Here is a 17,127-nt window from a genome sequence, read left to right as displayed (position 1 = left end):
ACGTTAGTTTTATTGCAGCTTTTTGAAATTCAGTATAGTGTCCTATTCATTAAAGCAAAAAGTGTGGAGCTTTCCATAATCAATGATGAAATTACAGGTTTATATCCTTCCACCGAGCGCGCAAGTTCCGTCTATAATTACGCGTGGCAATGAAATTGCTGCGTACGGTGTGGACAGATCGTTTATGCCAAACTCAACAGTGAACGGTTCTAGTACGCCAATCTCCAGCCAGATGATGGTTAGTCGTATGGAAGCAGCTAACGGTTCTCCATATCTGATACGGGGACCTTTCAATACTGCGATCGTTCACCCCGAATTCCGAGCAAAAATCAAGAAGTTTTTGCATATTACTTCTTCCTCTAATACACTGGCCAAACTAGCTACCGAGATTCAAAAGAGATTTCTTAGAATTTATCCCGATGAGGAGCCGTTGCAGATTTTGAAGATTCAAGATATCGATGAGTGCGACCTCGACCCTGATTACACAGTGTCTATGATTTTCGATTCTTCTAACGTTGCGAGGGTTCTTGTGGCAAACGAGTTTCAAAGCGACGATGTGGAATCTTTAACCCATGGCAAACGGAAATTGGAAGGTGATCTCAATAAAGTGGTGAAGAAAATCAGGCAGCGGCCATCTGAGATGCCTAACATCTCCAGTATATGGGATGACGAACCCAGGGAACGGGCTTCTGCAGTGGTCAAGAAAATTACTGTTAAGAAATCTGTTAGTGCTCGGGCCAAGACTCATGCAAATTTACCAGTTGCTGACGATCAGTTGGATCGTACGGTGGTAATCGGGGAACCAAAGAAAGCCAAAAATATGAGAGTTGCCTCACCTATTGTTGCTACAGGTTCTCCCAAAAGAATCACTTCCGGAATGCTATCGGCAGCATCTCAACCTAACTTGTCCAAAAAGAATGCTGAGAATACGAACAAATACGAAGATGCCGAAGAGAATGAGGCGGGATACCAAAGTTCATCTACTGATCCGAAGATCGTCAAGAAACGTCGTGCTAGTGTTCCAAGCAAGGATGAATTGGCTAAGAAGTCCACAGTATATTTGAATGGGTCTAAAGTTTCTACTGAACTTCGGAAAGAGGAAGAGAAGGCAAAAAGAGAGGACGCAGACGAGAAGAAGATATCTACGATTGCTGAAGAAACAATTGACAAAGTTTCTAAGGCTGCACCACGTAAGAGAGCCTATAGAAAGAGCGGAAAAAAGGCAATAACTGAAGAAAAGGAAGCATTGGAACCGGCTGCCAAAAAGGCTAAAATTGTGACCAAGAGATCTAAAAACACATCTGCCAAGACTACAAAGACTGTGAAGACTTCCTCAAAACCAACCAGAAAAACTCCTGAAAAGGATGGAGAAGTTGCCACCCAGAAGCCGATGTCTACGGAGACACAATTGGCAGCAGACCCTGTTTTGGAACCAGAGGTGTTTGTTCCTGTTGTTCAAACGGCTGTTCCGACCTCTAATTTGGTTGCCAAATCATCCTCTGAAGGTGAAAACACCGCAGGGCAGATCTCGCTTTCAACTGGTTCTGCAGAAACAAATATCAAATCTGCTCATATATCTAAGGTTCTCACTACTGCTTCTGTGCCCGCTCCAGATAGTTCTACCTTAACGGGGAAATCATTCCCAGACTCATATGTTATTCCCTTTTCAGTCCCTGATTTCGAGCCCAATGCAAACAAAAAGACGAGTTTAGAAGCCAGAAAGCCCTTTGCAGAAAAAGCTGAGTCCGTACAGACTCCTGATCAACCTGAGAAAAGGAAAAAACGGAAATATGTTAGGAAGAATCCCAAGACAACTACTAGCAAAACCACAAAGAAGAGGACTTTAGAAGAAACCAAGAATGCTACGCCAATGCCATTGACTACCACTGGTGTAACCTCGACGGCCCCAGATGGTGCTAAGTCTATTACGCCAGTTGCACTAGCCGTCAAGGTCGCTTCCACTATGCCTGCCACCACGTCTCCAGTTTCTAGAAAAAGTACAGCCTCAAAAGGGAGGAAAGCCACAGCAACAGAATTTCGCACTCTGGATATAACTCCGGTTAAGTCAGATGGTAATGCCACCGATGTGTCTTCTCTTCTGACAGCTTCCTCTACTGTGAACGAAACATTTACCACTACTCCATCTTCTGTAGAGCAGGCCAAAAAGCATTCATCTAAATTGACCACGAAAAAACAGCCAAAGGCACATCGCACTACTAAAAAAGTGACCGTAGGCAAAAAGTTGTCTGAACCTGCAGCCTCTAAAGAGGAAGATGCATCGCATACTTCACCAATAAGTTTGCAAACGAAAGCTGTGGAAGGTTATAAGTCACCATCACTGAAGTCACCACGAACTGAGCATATTGATGATGAGAAGGTAGAAAAAACTCCAGCAAAAAAGGCTCGAAAGAAGTCCACCAGAAAGGAGAATGGTGATAAATCTAAGGCCAACAATAAGATAAAGACTAAGCGCGGCAAGACGGGAACAGAGGATTCAACTATCGAAACAAGCGAAGCAAAGAAGGGTAACAGCATACCTATGGTTCTCACGTCACCTGAATCTAGCCCCCTTTCTACATTAAATAAGCATGGGAGGCCTCGCAAACGTCCACTTTTACCACAAGACAAAAGACTAATATCCAAAAATGATATGATCAAGATGGTGAATACAGAGATCAAGCGCGGCCGATCGTCATCACCAAAAGCTGCAAGAGAGGATGAAATAAGTCCTGATATTGATGCTGCAAATATAATAAAGGGTGAACGAAGACGATCATCACCATTCGGGAAATCATTCTCGACTTCTTCAAACGTTCCCGAAAGTGCTGTGATTACGTCTGGTAGTGACTCTTCTTCTGATTCTGATGAGGCATACGATGATGTAGATGCCGAGGAAAGGGAAGAAGCCACTTTTTCCAAACGTCTAAGACTTGTCATGAACCCGAAGTCTACAGCAAATACTCTAAAGACGGCCATCAAGAAGACCTCCAAAAGGAGAAAAAACTCTTCGGCGAATGAATCCAAGCAACATGAAGTGTCTAAAGGCAAGAACCTCTTAAAAACAGTTCACTCCCAGTCACCGCCACATTTATTCAAGCCGTCTAAAACATCTTCATTGCCGAAATTGTCAGAGCTTCTGAGTAGAGGACTTCCTGATATAAGGAAACCAGGTGTGAGCTCAAAGGAATCGGCTCCTGATATTGTAAATCTAGATTCGGATTCTGACTCAGATTCTGACCTCGACTCAGATTCGGATTCGGATTCGGACTCAGATTCAGATTCAAATTCAGATTCAGATTCGGATTCGGACGAAAATACTGAAAAATTCAACTCGTCAAGCTTTATTGATGCTAAGGCTGCTAGTCAAATAATTAAGATGGGAAGGTCTAAAGCCAAGAACAAAAACAAAAATAAAGGTTTTCTATCTTTGCTCAATGATGCTAGGAAAGCTGGCAACAGGCACTAAATGCTTTGTATCATCTACTTTCTACTTTTCTTTTACTTTTTACTTTGCTTTTACTGTTTTATTTTTGCTTATCCTTTGAAGTTTTGTATAATCATAGCTAGACAAATATAATTAATGTAACGCTATCACTGTGTTGTCTATTTCTGCATACCTTCCACAAATGTCACTGCCTCTTCTTTGTCGATCTCTACAACGGTACTCACCTTGTTGTTGTAAATCACACCAAAGAATTTATCGCTGACATTTAACATTTCACGCCTAAACGTGGTACAGATAAACTGTGCATTTCTGGATAAGTCGTGTACCAGATTAGCCACCGCTGTTCTGTATTGAGTATCCAAATTTGCGTCGATCTCGTCAAACAAATAGAACGGAGCAGGGTCACAGCCTTGAATTGCCAAGATTAGAGCAAGAGCACAGAGAGATTTTTGACCTCCAGAAAGCTGCTCTATACGTAGTTGCTCCGCATTCCAGCCTCCAAACGAAACAGATATTGACACACCAATGTAGTTATCTTTACTATCATTATGAGCACCATCGACGTCCATATCTTCCTCAGCATCGTCGCTTTGAAGTTGCGTTAGAGATTCAACCGCCTTTTCGTTTCTCTTCTGAATGATTAAACGACCAGTACCAGCTGGAACGAGCTTTTCAAAGATTTCCTTGAAACGAACAGAGACCTCCCTAAAAGTTTGAATAATAGCATCATTTTTTCTCTTTTGAAGCACGTAAACCAATTCCTCAATGGATTCTTTAGCACTGTCAAGTTCCTTCCGCCTTTCTGTCAACGAGTCCCTTTGCTTGTTAAAATTAATATATTGCTCTAAAGCTTTCTTGTTAACATGGGTGTACTGCTTTAATTGATCATTTGCCTCGTTAAGCTCCTTCAAGATTTCATTGGATGATACCTTTGTGTACTCCGTAAATGCATTATCCGGCAAAAGGCCCAAATTTTTGATCTTCTTATTGATATCATCTCTTCTTCTTCTGAGAGCAAACTTCTTACTAAGTGATTTCTCACTGTTCTTGCTATAGCCTCCCAATCTTCTAACTAAGGCATCTTGAGCTTCGTCTGCCTTCTGTATCTCCTCTTGTAACTCTGCAATATCAGCATCAAGAGAATCCAACTTTTCAGCCAATGAGGCCTCAGTGTCCTTCAATTTTTTCTCTGTTCTCTCAAGGGATTCAAGTTGTCTATCGAGATCTCGTATTTGGAAGCTGCTGGACCCACTTCTGCCCAAATCTTGCGTTGAAGCCCTCTTGAATAATCGGCTTTCTAATGGAATCAAATTCTCGTTCAACTCAGAATATAATCTTGAGCGTATCAACTCGAGAGACTGCAATTTGTCTAAGCACTCACCGTAATCACTCTGCTTTTTGGGAATACACGTTTTCAATTCATTTAGGGCCTCCTGCTCAGACTTCTGTAAAGAGGAAGAATCAGCAAATTCAGAATTCAACTCACTGTTATAATCATCAATCTGACTTTCGATTAAAGAAATAGCACTGTTAACAGTACTGATTCTGGATTCATAGGTGGCCAATTCTTGACCTCCAGCAGCCAACTCGCTATCAATTTTAGCCAATTCACTCTCCTTAGAATCCTTTTCTTCAAGTTTAGAGTCTAACTGCTTTTTTTGCTGATTGATCTTCTCATTGATCTGCGTGATAGTAGAATCTTTAGCCTGTATTTCTTCCTTTACTCCTTCTAGCTTTTCTTTCACCAACTCCGCTTCAGCATTCCACTTATTAATATTCTTCAAGCAGTCAAAGCGAGATTTTGTGTGCTCCCAAAAACCACCTGAAAGAACTCCATTGTTACTGCATCTGTCTCCATCTAATGTGACTGAATTCAAGTTATAAGACTTGGCTAACTCTGCCCCTCTTTCTAAAGAGATAGACACCACTGTATTTCCAAACACCTGCTTGATGGCAGGTTCAAGGAACTCTTCATAGGCAATCTTTTTGATAAGCGGCACTGAATCGTCACCTTTAGGGTATTCGACAGACTTATTGCTAAGCTTATTAAGAGGCATAAAGGTGACACGTCCTGCCTTTTCAGATATGAGCTGTTCCATAATTAGAGAAGCGGTCTGATCGTTATTAACAACAACATAGAACAAGGCATTACCACCCACAACCTCCACAGCTGTTTTATATTTCTGGCTAACATCGATTAGTTCTCCCAGAGATCCATAGACACCACTCAACTTCAATCTGTTGGTAATGCTGTGTACAGCTTCAAGACCCTTAGAAATGGAGCTATCCATGGTTTCGTTTAATTCTTCCTGTGCTTTAGACTTCTCCTCTTTATAGGTTTCCATGATGCTTATAAGTTTACTCTCTTCTCTCCACAATTGCTTTCTCTCATCAATCATTGACGAGCACTTAAGTTTGAAATCATAGAGAACCTTCTCAACGTCGAAAATGTCACTAGTTAATTGACGAATATCAGAAAGCTTTTCCCTTTCTGCTTTCTTGGAATCAACATCAGTAGTGACGGACTCAACCACATCTTCTAAGGAGCGCAATTCATTTTTCTTATCGTTCAAAGATTTTTTGAGTCCATCCATCTCATGTCCAATCCACTCATCTCTTTGCTGCTTGGACGAAAATTGAGCATTTCTACCCCATTTGGAGAGTAATGATCTCTGCTCAAGTTGCATGTTCTTCAACTCCTCCTTGAGGCTTTTCTCCTGATTTTTTAAAGCTTCATATTCCGGCGTAAGCTCCTGCAATTGCTCTCTTTTCTCAGAGATACCTTGCCTTGCCTCCTCCAATTTAAGTGCATCGTTTCCGTTGAAAGAAGCCTCCTCCAATTGGACGGACTTAACATGAGCTTTAGTCTCTCCAACTTTTAAAAGGATATCCTCAACTTGTCTACAGCTCTCTTGCCTATCTATATCCACCAACTTTCGGTCAGAATTCAAGTCGGCTAGCTTGGCCTGAAGTTTCTTAATGACTTTTTCTCGAATATTAAGCTCTTGGACAGCAGAATTTGACTCCTGTAGAGAATCTGCATAGTCATTTTCAATCGAATCAATCTGTTGAGTCAAGGTCTTCATCTCCCGATCGAGCAAACTGAATTCAAGCACCTTCTTCTTATTATTGTACTTCTCAAAAGACTTTAAACTATCCTTTTCCATATTAAGATCGGAAAGCCTGCTGTCGATATACCTAAGCATCTCATCAATCTGTTCCTGCTTCTTATTAGCAGAGTTCATCTCTCTGGTAGAATCCTTCAATTTTTTCTCAAAGACTTCAGCTCCTGCAACCTCTTTCAATAGCTCCAATTTCTCAGAGTCCTTCGAGTTGGTGATTGCAGTTACTCTTCCTTGTGGAACAATATAGTAGGGGTTAGATTTGGAGAAACCTGCACTCTCAAGTAAATTCATAATATCGGTTTTTGTGGCCGATCGGGAATTGAGAGAATAGTCGTCTTTCTTCATACCAATAGTACGACGAATAGACAGCTCATCTTTATCAATTGGAATACGACGATCGGTGTTATCAAACACAATTTCTACGTAGGCCGACATAACAGTGCCGGAACCCTCATGTATAAGTGATTGCCTTTCTTCTCTAGTCATATTTGTATATGCATCTGAGAGAACAAATCTCACAGCTGCAAAGAAGTTCGACTTACCTGATCCGTTTCTTCCCACAACCACATTATGGTGGGGAGAAAACGAGTCAATGATAGTCTCGTTCTTGTAAGATTTGAATCCCTGAATAGTGATTCGTTTGATATACATGACCGACAGATAGTAAGATGTGAAAGACGCAGCGATGAATCTATAACGCATTCTTTTCGCGTTCCTTTCACTCTCCTCATTTCGCGATCCAGTTTTCTTTTGATCACTTTTCGCGTTTCTATTCAATTCTCATAATTATTAGTTTTTTTCGCGTCAGCTTTCTCAATTAATTAGAAAAAAAAACTTGATTACTTAATTCTCTCTATAATAATGATCCTCAATAAAAGGCATCTTACTGACCTTGGCTTTCCTAAGACGACCTCTAATCTCCACCAAAACTTCTGTACCCTTTTTATGATATGGCTTGTGGATGTAAGCCTGAGCCACGTTGTATCCTAAAGATGGAGAGAATGAGCCAGAGGTGATCTCACCAATTTGTTTTTTGGGGTCCTCGGCAGACACGATCTTGTTACCATGTCTGGGGGAAGGTCCTTTAGATGTGATACCAACTCTCTTAGCGGGGACAGTTTTTGGATTGGCGATTTGGGAAATAATCTTCACGGCACCATTGAAAGTTGCACCTTCAGCTGTTCTTCTGCTTTTGGAAACTAACCAAGTTAACGACCCGTCTACAGGGGTTGTAACATCGTTCAACTCATTGCCATACAAACACATTCCGGCCTCTAGTCTCAAGGAATCTCTAGCGGCCAAGCCAATTGGCTTAACCTCTTGCTGTTCCATTAGTGCACGAAAGAACTCAACCCCAACTTTCTCGTCTGGAATAGAGATTTCAAAACCATCTTCTCCAGTGTATCCACTCCTAGCCACATGTACTTTTTCGTTTGTTCCAAATCCTTCAAGTTTGATGAACCTAGAATGACCGAAGTATAGATCATTTAAACTGTCATTGGTGAATCTAGCCATAACATCGTGTGCTTTGGGGCCTTGGATAGCAAGCAACACTCCTTCGAATGTGTTGTGCTTCACCCCAGAAGTACCTCCTTGAAAATTTTGCAACTCTCCATCAATAAATTGAGTGTCCTTACTTCTGCATGCAGCATTGGTGACCATGTAGAAGGAGTCATTTGCATGCTTGGTGACAATACAGTCATCAACAATACCACCATTCTCGTTCAATAGAGTACTAAGACTGAATTGAAAAGGTTGAAGTGCAGCAAAATCGGTGGGACAAACCTTCTGCAAAAAGTCGGTGGCCTTTTCACCGGTAATTCTATGTTGAAGCATATGGGAAACATCGAAGACACCGCAGTTAGATCTGGTCCACATATGCGATTCATTATGGGATTGACCGTCGTATAGCACAGGCATAGAATAGCCTGCGAAAGGAACCATCTTGGCACCTAACGCAACATGATCATCGTATAAAGGTGTCTTCAACACTCCTTCGGTAGCACGAACCGTGGAGTAGCCGCGACGGAGAAGAAAGAAGGGAGATGAAGGAACAAAACGAGACAACATGCTTATGATTCAAAATAGAAACTGTCCACTAAGAGACAATCGATTATGACAATTGAAGTGGTAACTGAAAGGAAGGATTTCCAACCACTTGAATTCACATTTAAAAGTGGAGATCTGAACGCAAAACCACAGACGAAACTGGGCCGCAGTCATTTCAAGTCAGAACTACAGGCTGACTCTTTTTGACTTCAATCTTTATTAGTGGTGCACGGAGGTGATTACAAAATCATTATGTGAGGAGGTCAGGTCATCCACCTAAGACATCCAGAAGTAGAGAGAGATGCAACAGCAGTATAGAGTACAATTACGAAAATGTTTATGTTGATGTATATGCTTATGATAAGAAATGTTAACCGAGTTTTACCCAGATGCAGAATGGTAAGAGAATATGATTGGAAAACTCCTCCTGAGGCGTAGCTAAACGGGAGGAAAGAAAGTAGTTAAGTCCAATCGATAATGGCTGATATGAACCACTAGAAAATGTTACGTGTTCCAGTGATACGAAGCGATTCGTTGTTTCGTATTTTCTTCTCTGTTCCAAAAAATGAGTATGCCGTGAACAAATGGCGCAAAAAAAGAAACAAAGCAGACAAAATAGGAGGATAAAGAAAAGAGGAAAGAACAACAAAAATAAACATGAAAAGCTTCATAATGAGGCTTGGGAGGCGGAAAATGATTACGAGCAGCTGCAAGACGAATGCAGCATAATTGCGTCTGCGATATTCACAGTGAATCGATGATAATTGGGGGATGGGTGTATTCGCAAAAAATATCAATAAGGATTCCGTATATGTCCACATATTTCTTCTATCAAGGAAAAAAGATATATCGACCGGAATTGTATGTGTGGAATAGCTTTGGCACCAACCACACCACCCGAAGAGCGCAATATAAGCGAAATGAGTTAAGACGACCGGCATGAATTACAATAAGATCGGCCAATAATATATGGATGTGCTATTATCATGCAAGAGAAAAACAAAAGAAAGAAAACCACTGCCTTAAAATAGGGAAGGATAGTTGAGTTTTGTAAAGGAGTTCATATTTTATATTTCAGACTATAACGAAGAACATATAGATAACTCAACAGTAAGACGATACAAGCTACTAAGCGATGTGCCAAAGGAAGTAAATGCTTCAATTCTAGCTGCCTGAAATTTATCTTATTATGATTGTATGCGAACATGCGATCCATTTGTTTTGATGCATGCAATCGTGCGCTTGATCTGAATTTGATGCGCGGTAGCTGACTATGCATAAGCTAAAGAGAGACAGGAAAGATCAGGCTTTTTGTATCGAGAAACTGGCGACCGCTCATCGTGTAGGATATTTTTTTTGAATTGACTTTTTGATGTACTCCGTTCAGCCCTCCCTCCGTTCATTAGTCGGCCCTAATCAACAACATCTCTAATTTCCCCTATCTTTTTCCTTCTAACTTTGTATGCACTATCTTTCATTATCATGAATGAGACCTTCACTCAGGAGAATAAGAGCCCGAATCTAATTATAAACCCCAACACTAATCTGGGTCCCAAGGTGAAGGTGGCAAATACCTGGACCAAAGGTAGAACTACTTTCTCATATAATAAGCGCGGCTATGTTAGATCACCCAAAGCTTGTGTCTTATGCCATAACAGAAAGGTGAAGTGTGATTTGTCTCTAAAGGATACTGACCCATGCACAAACTGTGCTATTTTAGGGAAGCCATGTGTTCTTTATATTCGTAAAAGACGCAGAGCAAATCGTGGAAAATCTGTCAATTCATTACAAAACGAATTTTCAAAGAGGAAACTAGAAAAAGTCCAATGCTTAGACAACCAGTTATCTTCTGACAAAAAAAATACAGATAACTCTACATCATTTGACAACTCAAGAAATAAAATTGTCAGGCCGGATTACCAGAAAGAATTCCCACGTTTAAGCTCTGTGAAGTTGGAACCAGACGACGTTCTTAAGGAAGAGATTCCAACTTTATTGGAAGCAAAATTTTCTGGTTCACAACCCTCTTTGAGCAGTGTGGTGAAAGGTGTCATTAATTGGTATCAAAAGACTGGCCAGACACGTTGCTATGAGTTGAATGAACTTGATATGTACACGTTAGTAAGGCATGGTTGTTTCAGTATACCGGATGAGGGACTGGCACAGATGTTCATTGACAACTTTTTTGATAACTTCAATACCAAATTTCCTGTGGTTGACAAGGTTGCATTCAAAAGAGATTATAAAAATCTAAGGAAACCTCCTTCTCTTTTGCTATTGAACACTATTTTCTATGTGGGTGCAATGCACTGCAACACATTTCAATGCAGGGCAGAAGAGAGATTGAAGGTTAAGAAAATTACAGAAGTATTTTTCCGCAGAGCTAAAGCTATCTTTGATATGTCTTTAGAAGCAGACCCAGTTGCATTAGTTCAATCATTGCTATGCTTCTCTACTCATCAAGAATGTATGATTGGATTGGGCAAAAACGATGACTACTGGACTTGCGTAGCTATTTCTGTGGCTATGCAGTATGAATATCATCGAGGTGGTCTAAAGAAAGCGGACAAAATGCAGAAAAGAGAAATTAAGAGATTATGGTGGCTGCTAGTTCTAAAAGACAGATTAAGTAGCCTTGAATTTGGCAGGCCATTGATGATTGATTTAAAAAATTCAACGGTACCAATGTTGACAGAAATGGATCTTCAAGGAACTGGAATGAGTAGCACAGAAATTAGATACACCATTTGTTTAGCCACCTTTAGCAGAACTGTGGGAGATGTTATTGAACAGCAACATCTAATGTCCCGTCTTGTAGTAGAAGGCAGATCTATTGTTCCGTTATTGAAGAGATGTGATTTGATTCTTATAAGATGGCTTGAGAGTATTCCAAGTGAATTCAAGTTTGAAGTGAATGATAAAGTAACCCACAACTTCCAAGCAGCAACACTTATGTTTCAATATTATGCTTTGTTGATGACTATTCATCAGGCTGAAATTGTTCGGAACCCTAATGAGAATTATCCATCTTGGGCAATATCTTTTCAGGCTGCACAAATGATAATGCAAGTTTTAAATTTTATGGTGAACAGCAACATGCTGGTTCATTATATCTTGATGATTCATAATGCTCTCTCCGTTTCCACTATTATTATGTCATCTCTCACCTACAGCGATGAAGAATCAATTTCCAATGCAGCCCGTAGATTTCTTGTTCAAATATTCCAGATTTTGAAGAGCAGCGTGTTTAAATGGCCTGAATCTTATCCGATGCTGTTCGCCCTAGAGAAAATTCATAATTATATGCCTATCAATCTGAAAATGATTCAAGCCATCTTATCTTTGAAACTACCGGGTAGTTTTAGTAGTGAAGGAATTTCAAATGTAAGAGACCCTTTGCTAACTCTTTCTGGATCTTATGATCATAAATATTCTACTGAAAATTATGTTGATTTCCCATCTGGTGAAGAGCAAAAGAGATTTGCGGATATACGTATCGATGTGGATAAACTTTTCACCGATAGTGTGTTTTCCGACCCCGAAATATCTATAGACGATTTGGATGCAAGTGATTTCGGTAAGGGATCTGATACCAAAGGTGCTCATCACGAAAATCCACTAGTTATTCTTCTGACCAATGCACAGAATGGTGCGGTTAATAATATTTCCGAAAATAGTCAAAATGGTATCATTCGTCAAGAAATAAACCTTCAAAGGATATTCGAAGGCATTGAGTCTACCGAAACTGGTTCTTTATCTACAGCTTCCTCGTCTGCTCTTGATTCTGCTCCTGTTGGTCTTTTTCTAATAAACAAAAACTGGAAACCTTCATTCAAAGTAATCACAGAAGACGTTTCCGCTTCCCATGAGGTTCATCAAAGGCAATATTTCGACAATTCGTTCTTCCCTAATGCAGAAGGATTTTCGTTAAAAGAACTCTGTAAGTGGGATACAGAAGGCAATATATAACCCCCAGATAATTATGCAGCTGATTCAGGTTAAGAAATCGATACGGAATCAATTGAAGAGCTCTTGTCTGATGGAACATCAGTTATACATAATTCAAAGCAGGTAAATATATTTTACACTATCCAGGTTTTTCCATGCAATCACCTTCATAGATGAGAATTCAGCTCATTTGCAGGCTCATCTCAAGGTGTTGCCATCATGACATACTTTTCAAATACGGTAATTTTTTCGATACTCAAAACAACTCCAGATGATAGCATTGACAGAGAGCATCAGTATTTTCGGCTGAGCCAATACCTTCGATAAATTCTTTTATCTTTATATGTCTACTTCGGCAACATTCACTATATTATTCGATTTTCATAAACCCTTGATTGTATATGCGATGCAGCATTATAATACTGCACTTTGAGAATCAGCTCAATCTTTGGAAAAGATCGAAAGTTTTCCGATGTAATAAATAAAAACATAACCATAGGGAACCTGCAAAACTGAATGTTATTAGGACCAAAACCGGAAAGTATACAAGGCCTTCACCATGACCGGCACCAAATTTCTCAGAGACAAAGCCCATTATAGGAGGTATCACGGCAGCACCAGCGCTTCCTAATCCTGCAATTAGCGATATTCCACTAACGGTGTACCTTTGAGGAAGAGAGCGAAGAGCAATAACCACGCTCGTAGCAAATAGCGGTCCAACGAAGAATCCCATACCAAAAATGCAAACTGTTTGTGCAACAACACTTGCACTTAAAGCCCAAAAACCTGAGCAAAAAATCACCACCAAGCTGCAATAAATAATGATGGCCCGAACTTCCAGTCTATCAAAGTACTTTCCAGTGACAAAGCCAAGGAAAAATCTCCCAAGAGTCACGCAGGCCCAGTATCCGCTAGTAATGAAAGACGCCGTTTGTTCAGTGACCCGCTTTATATTAAAAACGTAGTTGAATAACCAAATGCCGACGCTTAATTCACTACCTATGTAAACGAATAATGCAAAAGAGTAGAAAAGCACGTACTTATTCTGAATGGTCTCCCAGGCGGTGGTTTCATCTCCATTATCACCATTCAGTTTTCTATCATAATCGGACACATATCTAAACTTCCATTTGGTCTCATTACTGTAAGAGAACCAAACGCAGGCAAAGTTAGCAAGACCCACCGCAGCTATCAAGAAGTAAAAATGTGGCCAAGGAAACCCCCTATTTATAAGATTTATGACAAGTGCAGGACTAATTAAGCAACCCAAACCATAACTAGAATGCATAACACCTAGAAGCTGGTTTGAGTGCTTTAGATTACCAATAAAAATATTGATACAGCAGTCTGTCAACCCTGAGCCGAATCCGTTAATCAAAGATCCCAACATAAGACACAAATAAGGAGATTTAAGTCCATATATACTGCAACCAACGCAGAGACATACAACTCCAGAAAGATATACTTTGAAAAGACCAAAGTTGTATATTAGAAAGTGATTTAAGAAACTGGCCGGCACATATCCAAAGGTGCTCACGAGAAAAAGGTATGAAACTTTGATTCTGTCAATTTGATAGTCCGCCAAAACATACTCCATAACAGAACCGAGCGTCTGATCTATAAGTCCAAGCATGATTAGATTAAGGTTTGCCGAGAAGAATTGGAATTTGAGTTTGGTGGAAAGGGCTATATCTTTAGTTTCAATCACCACTTGATGACCGTGATACATTCGATAATGTGACAGGCCTGTGATATCGGCATCTTCCGAATCATAATCTAAGTCTGGTCGATCTAGGCTATCATCTACTTGAAATTCGTAGGCAGGCGCGACCTTCGAGGCACTTTTCCCTGTTGTAACAGCAGACGAGTCATCTCCTTTTCGGTCCAGGCTTATTGGATTTTCAACCGGCCTTTTAGAAGCTGCATCAAGACGTGGCTTTTGAAATGATCTCATATAATACTGAGTTTCAATCAAGATCACCAGACAATATGCTAGTTAAAGATTGAAAGAAAGAGAAGAATAAGGTTCATCAAAAGGATATCTAAAAAGAAAGGTATTACTTGAAGATATTAAATTAGCTCTCAGCGACTTAACCGTTTTTCAGCGGAATTATATTTTCCGTTTATGGTAGTTTTATCCGCTTATCATATTAGCTTTTCTTTTTCGTCTTATTATCAATAATCGTTCAAACTGCATTTTCGATCTGACCTGCACGCATAATTGAAAGACTTCTTAGTGAACTGAAAAGTAGATTTCCTAATCCAGCAAACCCAATGTTGTGCAATTTGTCCAAAATCCTGATTCTGAATCGATCGTAACTCGAGACTAGTTGCTCACCAGAAATCCATTTGCTTGGTTTTGTTGTCTTCAAATTATTGAATTTTACTTCGTCTAGCGGACCTACAAGCCGGATCCTTGTCCCTTGTTGCTCTTCCACTGTACTAATAATCCCAGCGACTATTGATGCAAATGCCGGTGCATAGAAAAGGTTATAATATCTCTTTGCAGTTTCAGGCCCAGTAATATCATCAATCGAAATCATCATATTCCATAGTTGGGTAGTAAATTCAAGCGGAAGTGCGAATCCCTTTCCTGTAGAAGTTGCCGTTTTCTCGAAAGCTCTGTCCCTCCATACAATGTTACATAAGTCCATCACATACGAATTATGAATCTCCTTGAGTGTATTCAAGGAGTCAATAGAAATTGACTGGTTGATATCATTGTCGCCTTCAATTCTTTTGGATCTCTCAGCAATATATTCAGATCCGTATTCTCCAAAGTACTTCTTGCTGTAGGTGATATGCCTACATATGGCATCAATGATAATTGAGTTATTGCTGAAATAAAGTCCATACACCAATGAAGTTGGCAGAACCAAATTGGTTATCTTGAGATACTTGAAAGGTATTGTATGCATAATTTGAATAACCCGCAAAAACAACACTTGATCTGCCAAAGGCATATTAAGAGAATACATTGATAGCAGCTTTTCAACAATATTATTCACCGATTGCCACAATTCAAGCTCGTCAAATTGTTCATTAAGCTGCATCTTTACCAGCCAGTTGTCGATCATTTCAATGATAGCAAAGTTGAACTCCGTAAAGGACATTCCCGATCCAAGTTTTGTTAACTGTTCCAGTACTGGCTCGAATATTGTCCAACTAGTTGGTGGTAAATAGGGAACAAACTCCCAGAGATTGAATTGCACTGTCGGCTTATATGGGAAGTGAGTAATTAATTCAACCACAGTATTGGGAAGCTCCATTGAATGGGTAGTAAATTCTAATAATCCATCGAGTATCATATACCTTTCACCATCCAACGTTGGATAATCATTCCGAATATTGAGAATTGTCTCTAATGCATTACCCAACTGTGAGTAGTCCATCTTGATGAGGCCATCTAAAAGTGGATAAATAGTGGAAAAAAGTTGTTTGTGTCCTGATTTATAAGGTGCCTCTGCTAAATATTCCAAAAACGAAAGGACCTGCCTTCGTTGGGGGGTTTTATCGACGTTATCGCAGTAGGACTTTACCGTTAGACAGTTTCCTATTTTGAGCTGCTCAAGAAAAAGTAGGGTGGCATCACCACCCGAAGATAAGCATTCATCTGTCTTATGCTTTTTCATGGATAGTTCTGATTTCTTGGAGAACTTGGCTTCAAGAGTCTTCACTATTTCGAAAAGTAAATCAAATTGAGTTTGCAATTTTCTGATATGTACATTTTTCCCCTGACCGAATCTTGCAATACAAACTTGATTCAAAATATCAAATCTGGATTGATCAAGATCGCCAAATAATCTTGCTGTGGGTATAATCATCTCGGTCACGGCCTGAAGTTTAAAATAATAGGGACTCAATTCAGGAATATGAAACAGGCCAAGATGATCTAGCACTACCAATGCTAGGGGCACGATTTTTCTATCCTTTATCAATAATTCAGTGAGAATGCTGAGTTTGTATTTATTAAGAGTGTATTTGGGCTTGAACTGATTATCAATGTAAGATGACCCAAATTGTATTAGATATACGAGAAATAAACATATGTGTTCTCGGAGATATCCAACGCTTAGCAAATTGAAGATAAAAGGAAACAGAAGAATGTACTGCCGATTCAATTTCATGTTGTAGAAGTTAGAAACGAGCCATTTGCATAGATTGATCTGCAATTTCCTAGAAATGTATTTTTTTTTGCTAGAATAACCTGAAATCTTAAAAGAACTAAGCACCTTCAATACTGTGTCGATGTCAATAAAATCATAACTAACCAATAGAGAAATCATTTTCTGCTTTTGAGCATTTTTAAAAGCGTACTGATTGCCAGAATCCAATACTATATCTAACAACGAGTTGACCTGCACTAAATCTAGGCCTTTATTGGGCACAATTGCAGTGAGTTCAAGAAGGATTTTGTCTATTTCTTCAAAATCAAGAGATTCGTTCGAGTTATTCACCAATCTATCAATTGCAGCATTGATAAACTGATAATATTTGACGTTTTTAGGCATGGCCATAAATAGTGAAGTAAACAACAGGTTAAAAAAAAATGTTAGTCTA

At 39.7% G+C, this 17,127-nt stretch overlaps 6 protein-coding genes across 6 annotated transcripts; 2 read left to right on the top strand and 4 right to left on the bottom strand.

Annotated features, from left to right (window-relative positions):
- Positions 1-232: 232 nt before the first annotated feature.
- Positions 233-3,466, top strand: FOA43_003857 (uncharacterized protein; the record flags this gene model as incomplete). Its single annotated transcript, XM_038924105.1, has 1 exon — positions 233-3,466. One exon carries the CDS (start codon positions 233-235, stop codon positions 3,464-3,466), a length of 3,234 nt encoding a protein of 1,077 aa, XP_038780033.1.
- Positions 3,467-3,603: 137 nt separating this feature from the next.
- On the bottom strand, positions 3,604-7,221 carry FOA43_003856 (uncharacterized protein; the record flags this gene model as incomplete). Its single annotated transcript, XM_038924104.1, has 1 exon — positions 3,604-7,221. One exon carries the CDS (start codon positions 7,219-7,221, stop codon positions 3,604-3,606), a length of 3,618 nt encoding a protein of 1,205 aa, XP_038780032.1.
- A 192-nt stretch (positions 7,222-7,413) lies between these two features.
- Positions 7,414-8,640, bottom strand: FOA43_003855 (uncharacterized protein; the record flags this gene model as incomplete). Its single annotated transcript, XM_038924103.1, has 1 exon — positions 7,414-8,640. One exon carries the CDS (start codon positions 8,638-8,640, stop codon positions 7,414-7,416), a length of 1,227 nt encoding a protein of 408 aa, XP_038780031.1.
- Positions 8,641-10,101: 1,461 nt separating this feature from the next.
- Positions 10,102-12,588, top strand: FOA43_003854 (uncharacterized protein; the record flags this gene model as incomplete). The annotated part of the gene is made up of 1 exon (XM_038924102.1): positions 10,102-12,588. One exon carries the CDS (start codon positions 10,102-10,104, stop codon positions 12,586-12,588), a length of 2,487 nt encoding a protein of 828 aa, XP_038780030.1.
- A 182-nt stretch (positions 12,589-12,770) lies between these two features.
- On the bottom strand, positions 12,771-14,200 carry FOA43_003853 (uncharacterized protein; the record flags this gene model as incomplete). The annotated part of the gene is made up of 2 exons (XM_038924101.1): positions 12,771-12,832; positions 13,126-14,200. The coding sequence occupies 2 exons, from the start codon at positions 14,198-14,200 to the stop codon at positions 12,771-12,773; spliced, it is 1,137 nt and encodes a 378-aa protein (XP_038780029.1).
- A 553-nt stretch (positions 14,201-14,753) lies between these two features.
- FOA43_003852 (uncharacterized protein) lies at positions 14,754-17,078 on the bottom strand (the record flags this gene model as incomplete). Its single annotated transcript, XM_038924100.1, has 1 exon — positions 14,754-17,078. The coding sequence occupies one exon, from the start codon at positions 17,076-17,078 to the stop codon at positions 14,754-14,756; it is 2,325 nt and encodes a 774-aa protein (XP_038780028.1).
- Positions 17,079-17,127: the final 49 nt, after the last annotated feature.

Source organism: Brettanomyces nanus, chromosome 4 (assembly GCF_011074865.1).
Source record: "Brettanomyces nanus chromosome 4, complete sequence".
NCBI classification, from domain to species: Eukaryota; Fungi; Ascomycota; class Pichiomycetes; order Pichiales; family Pichiaceae; genus Brettanomyces; species Brettanomyces nanus.
Note: the sequence above shows the minus strand (reverse complement) of the source record. Positions and strands in the feature narration are given on the sequence as shown.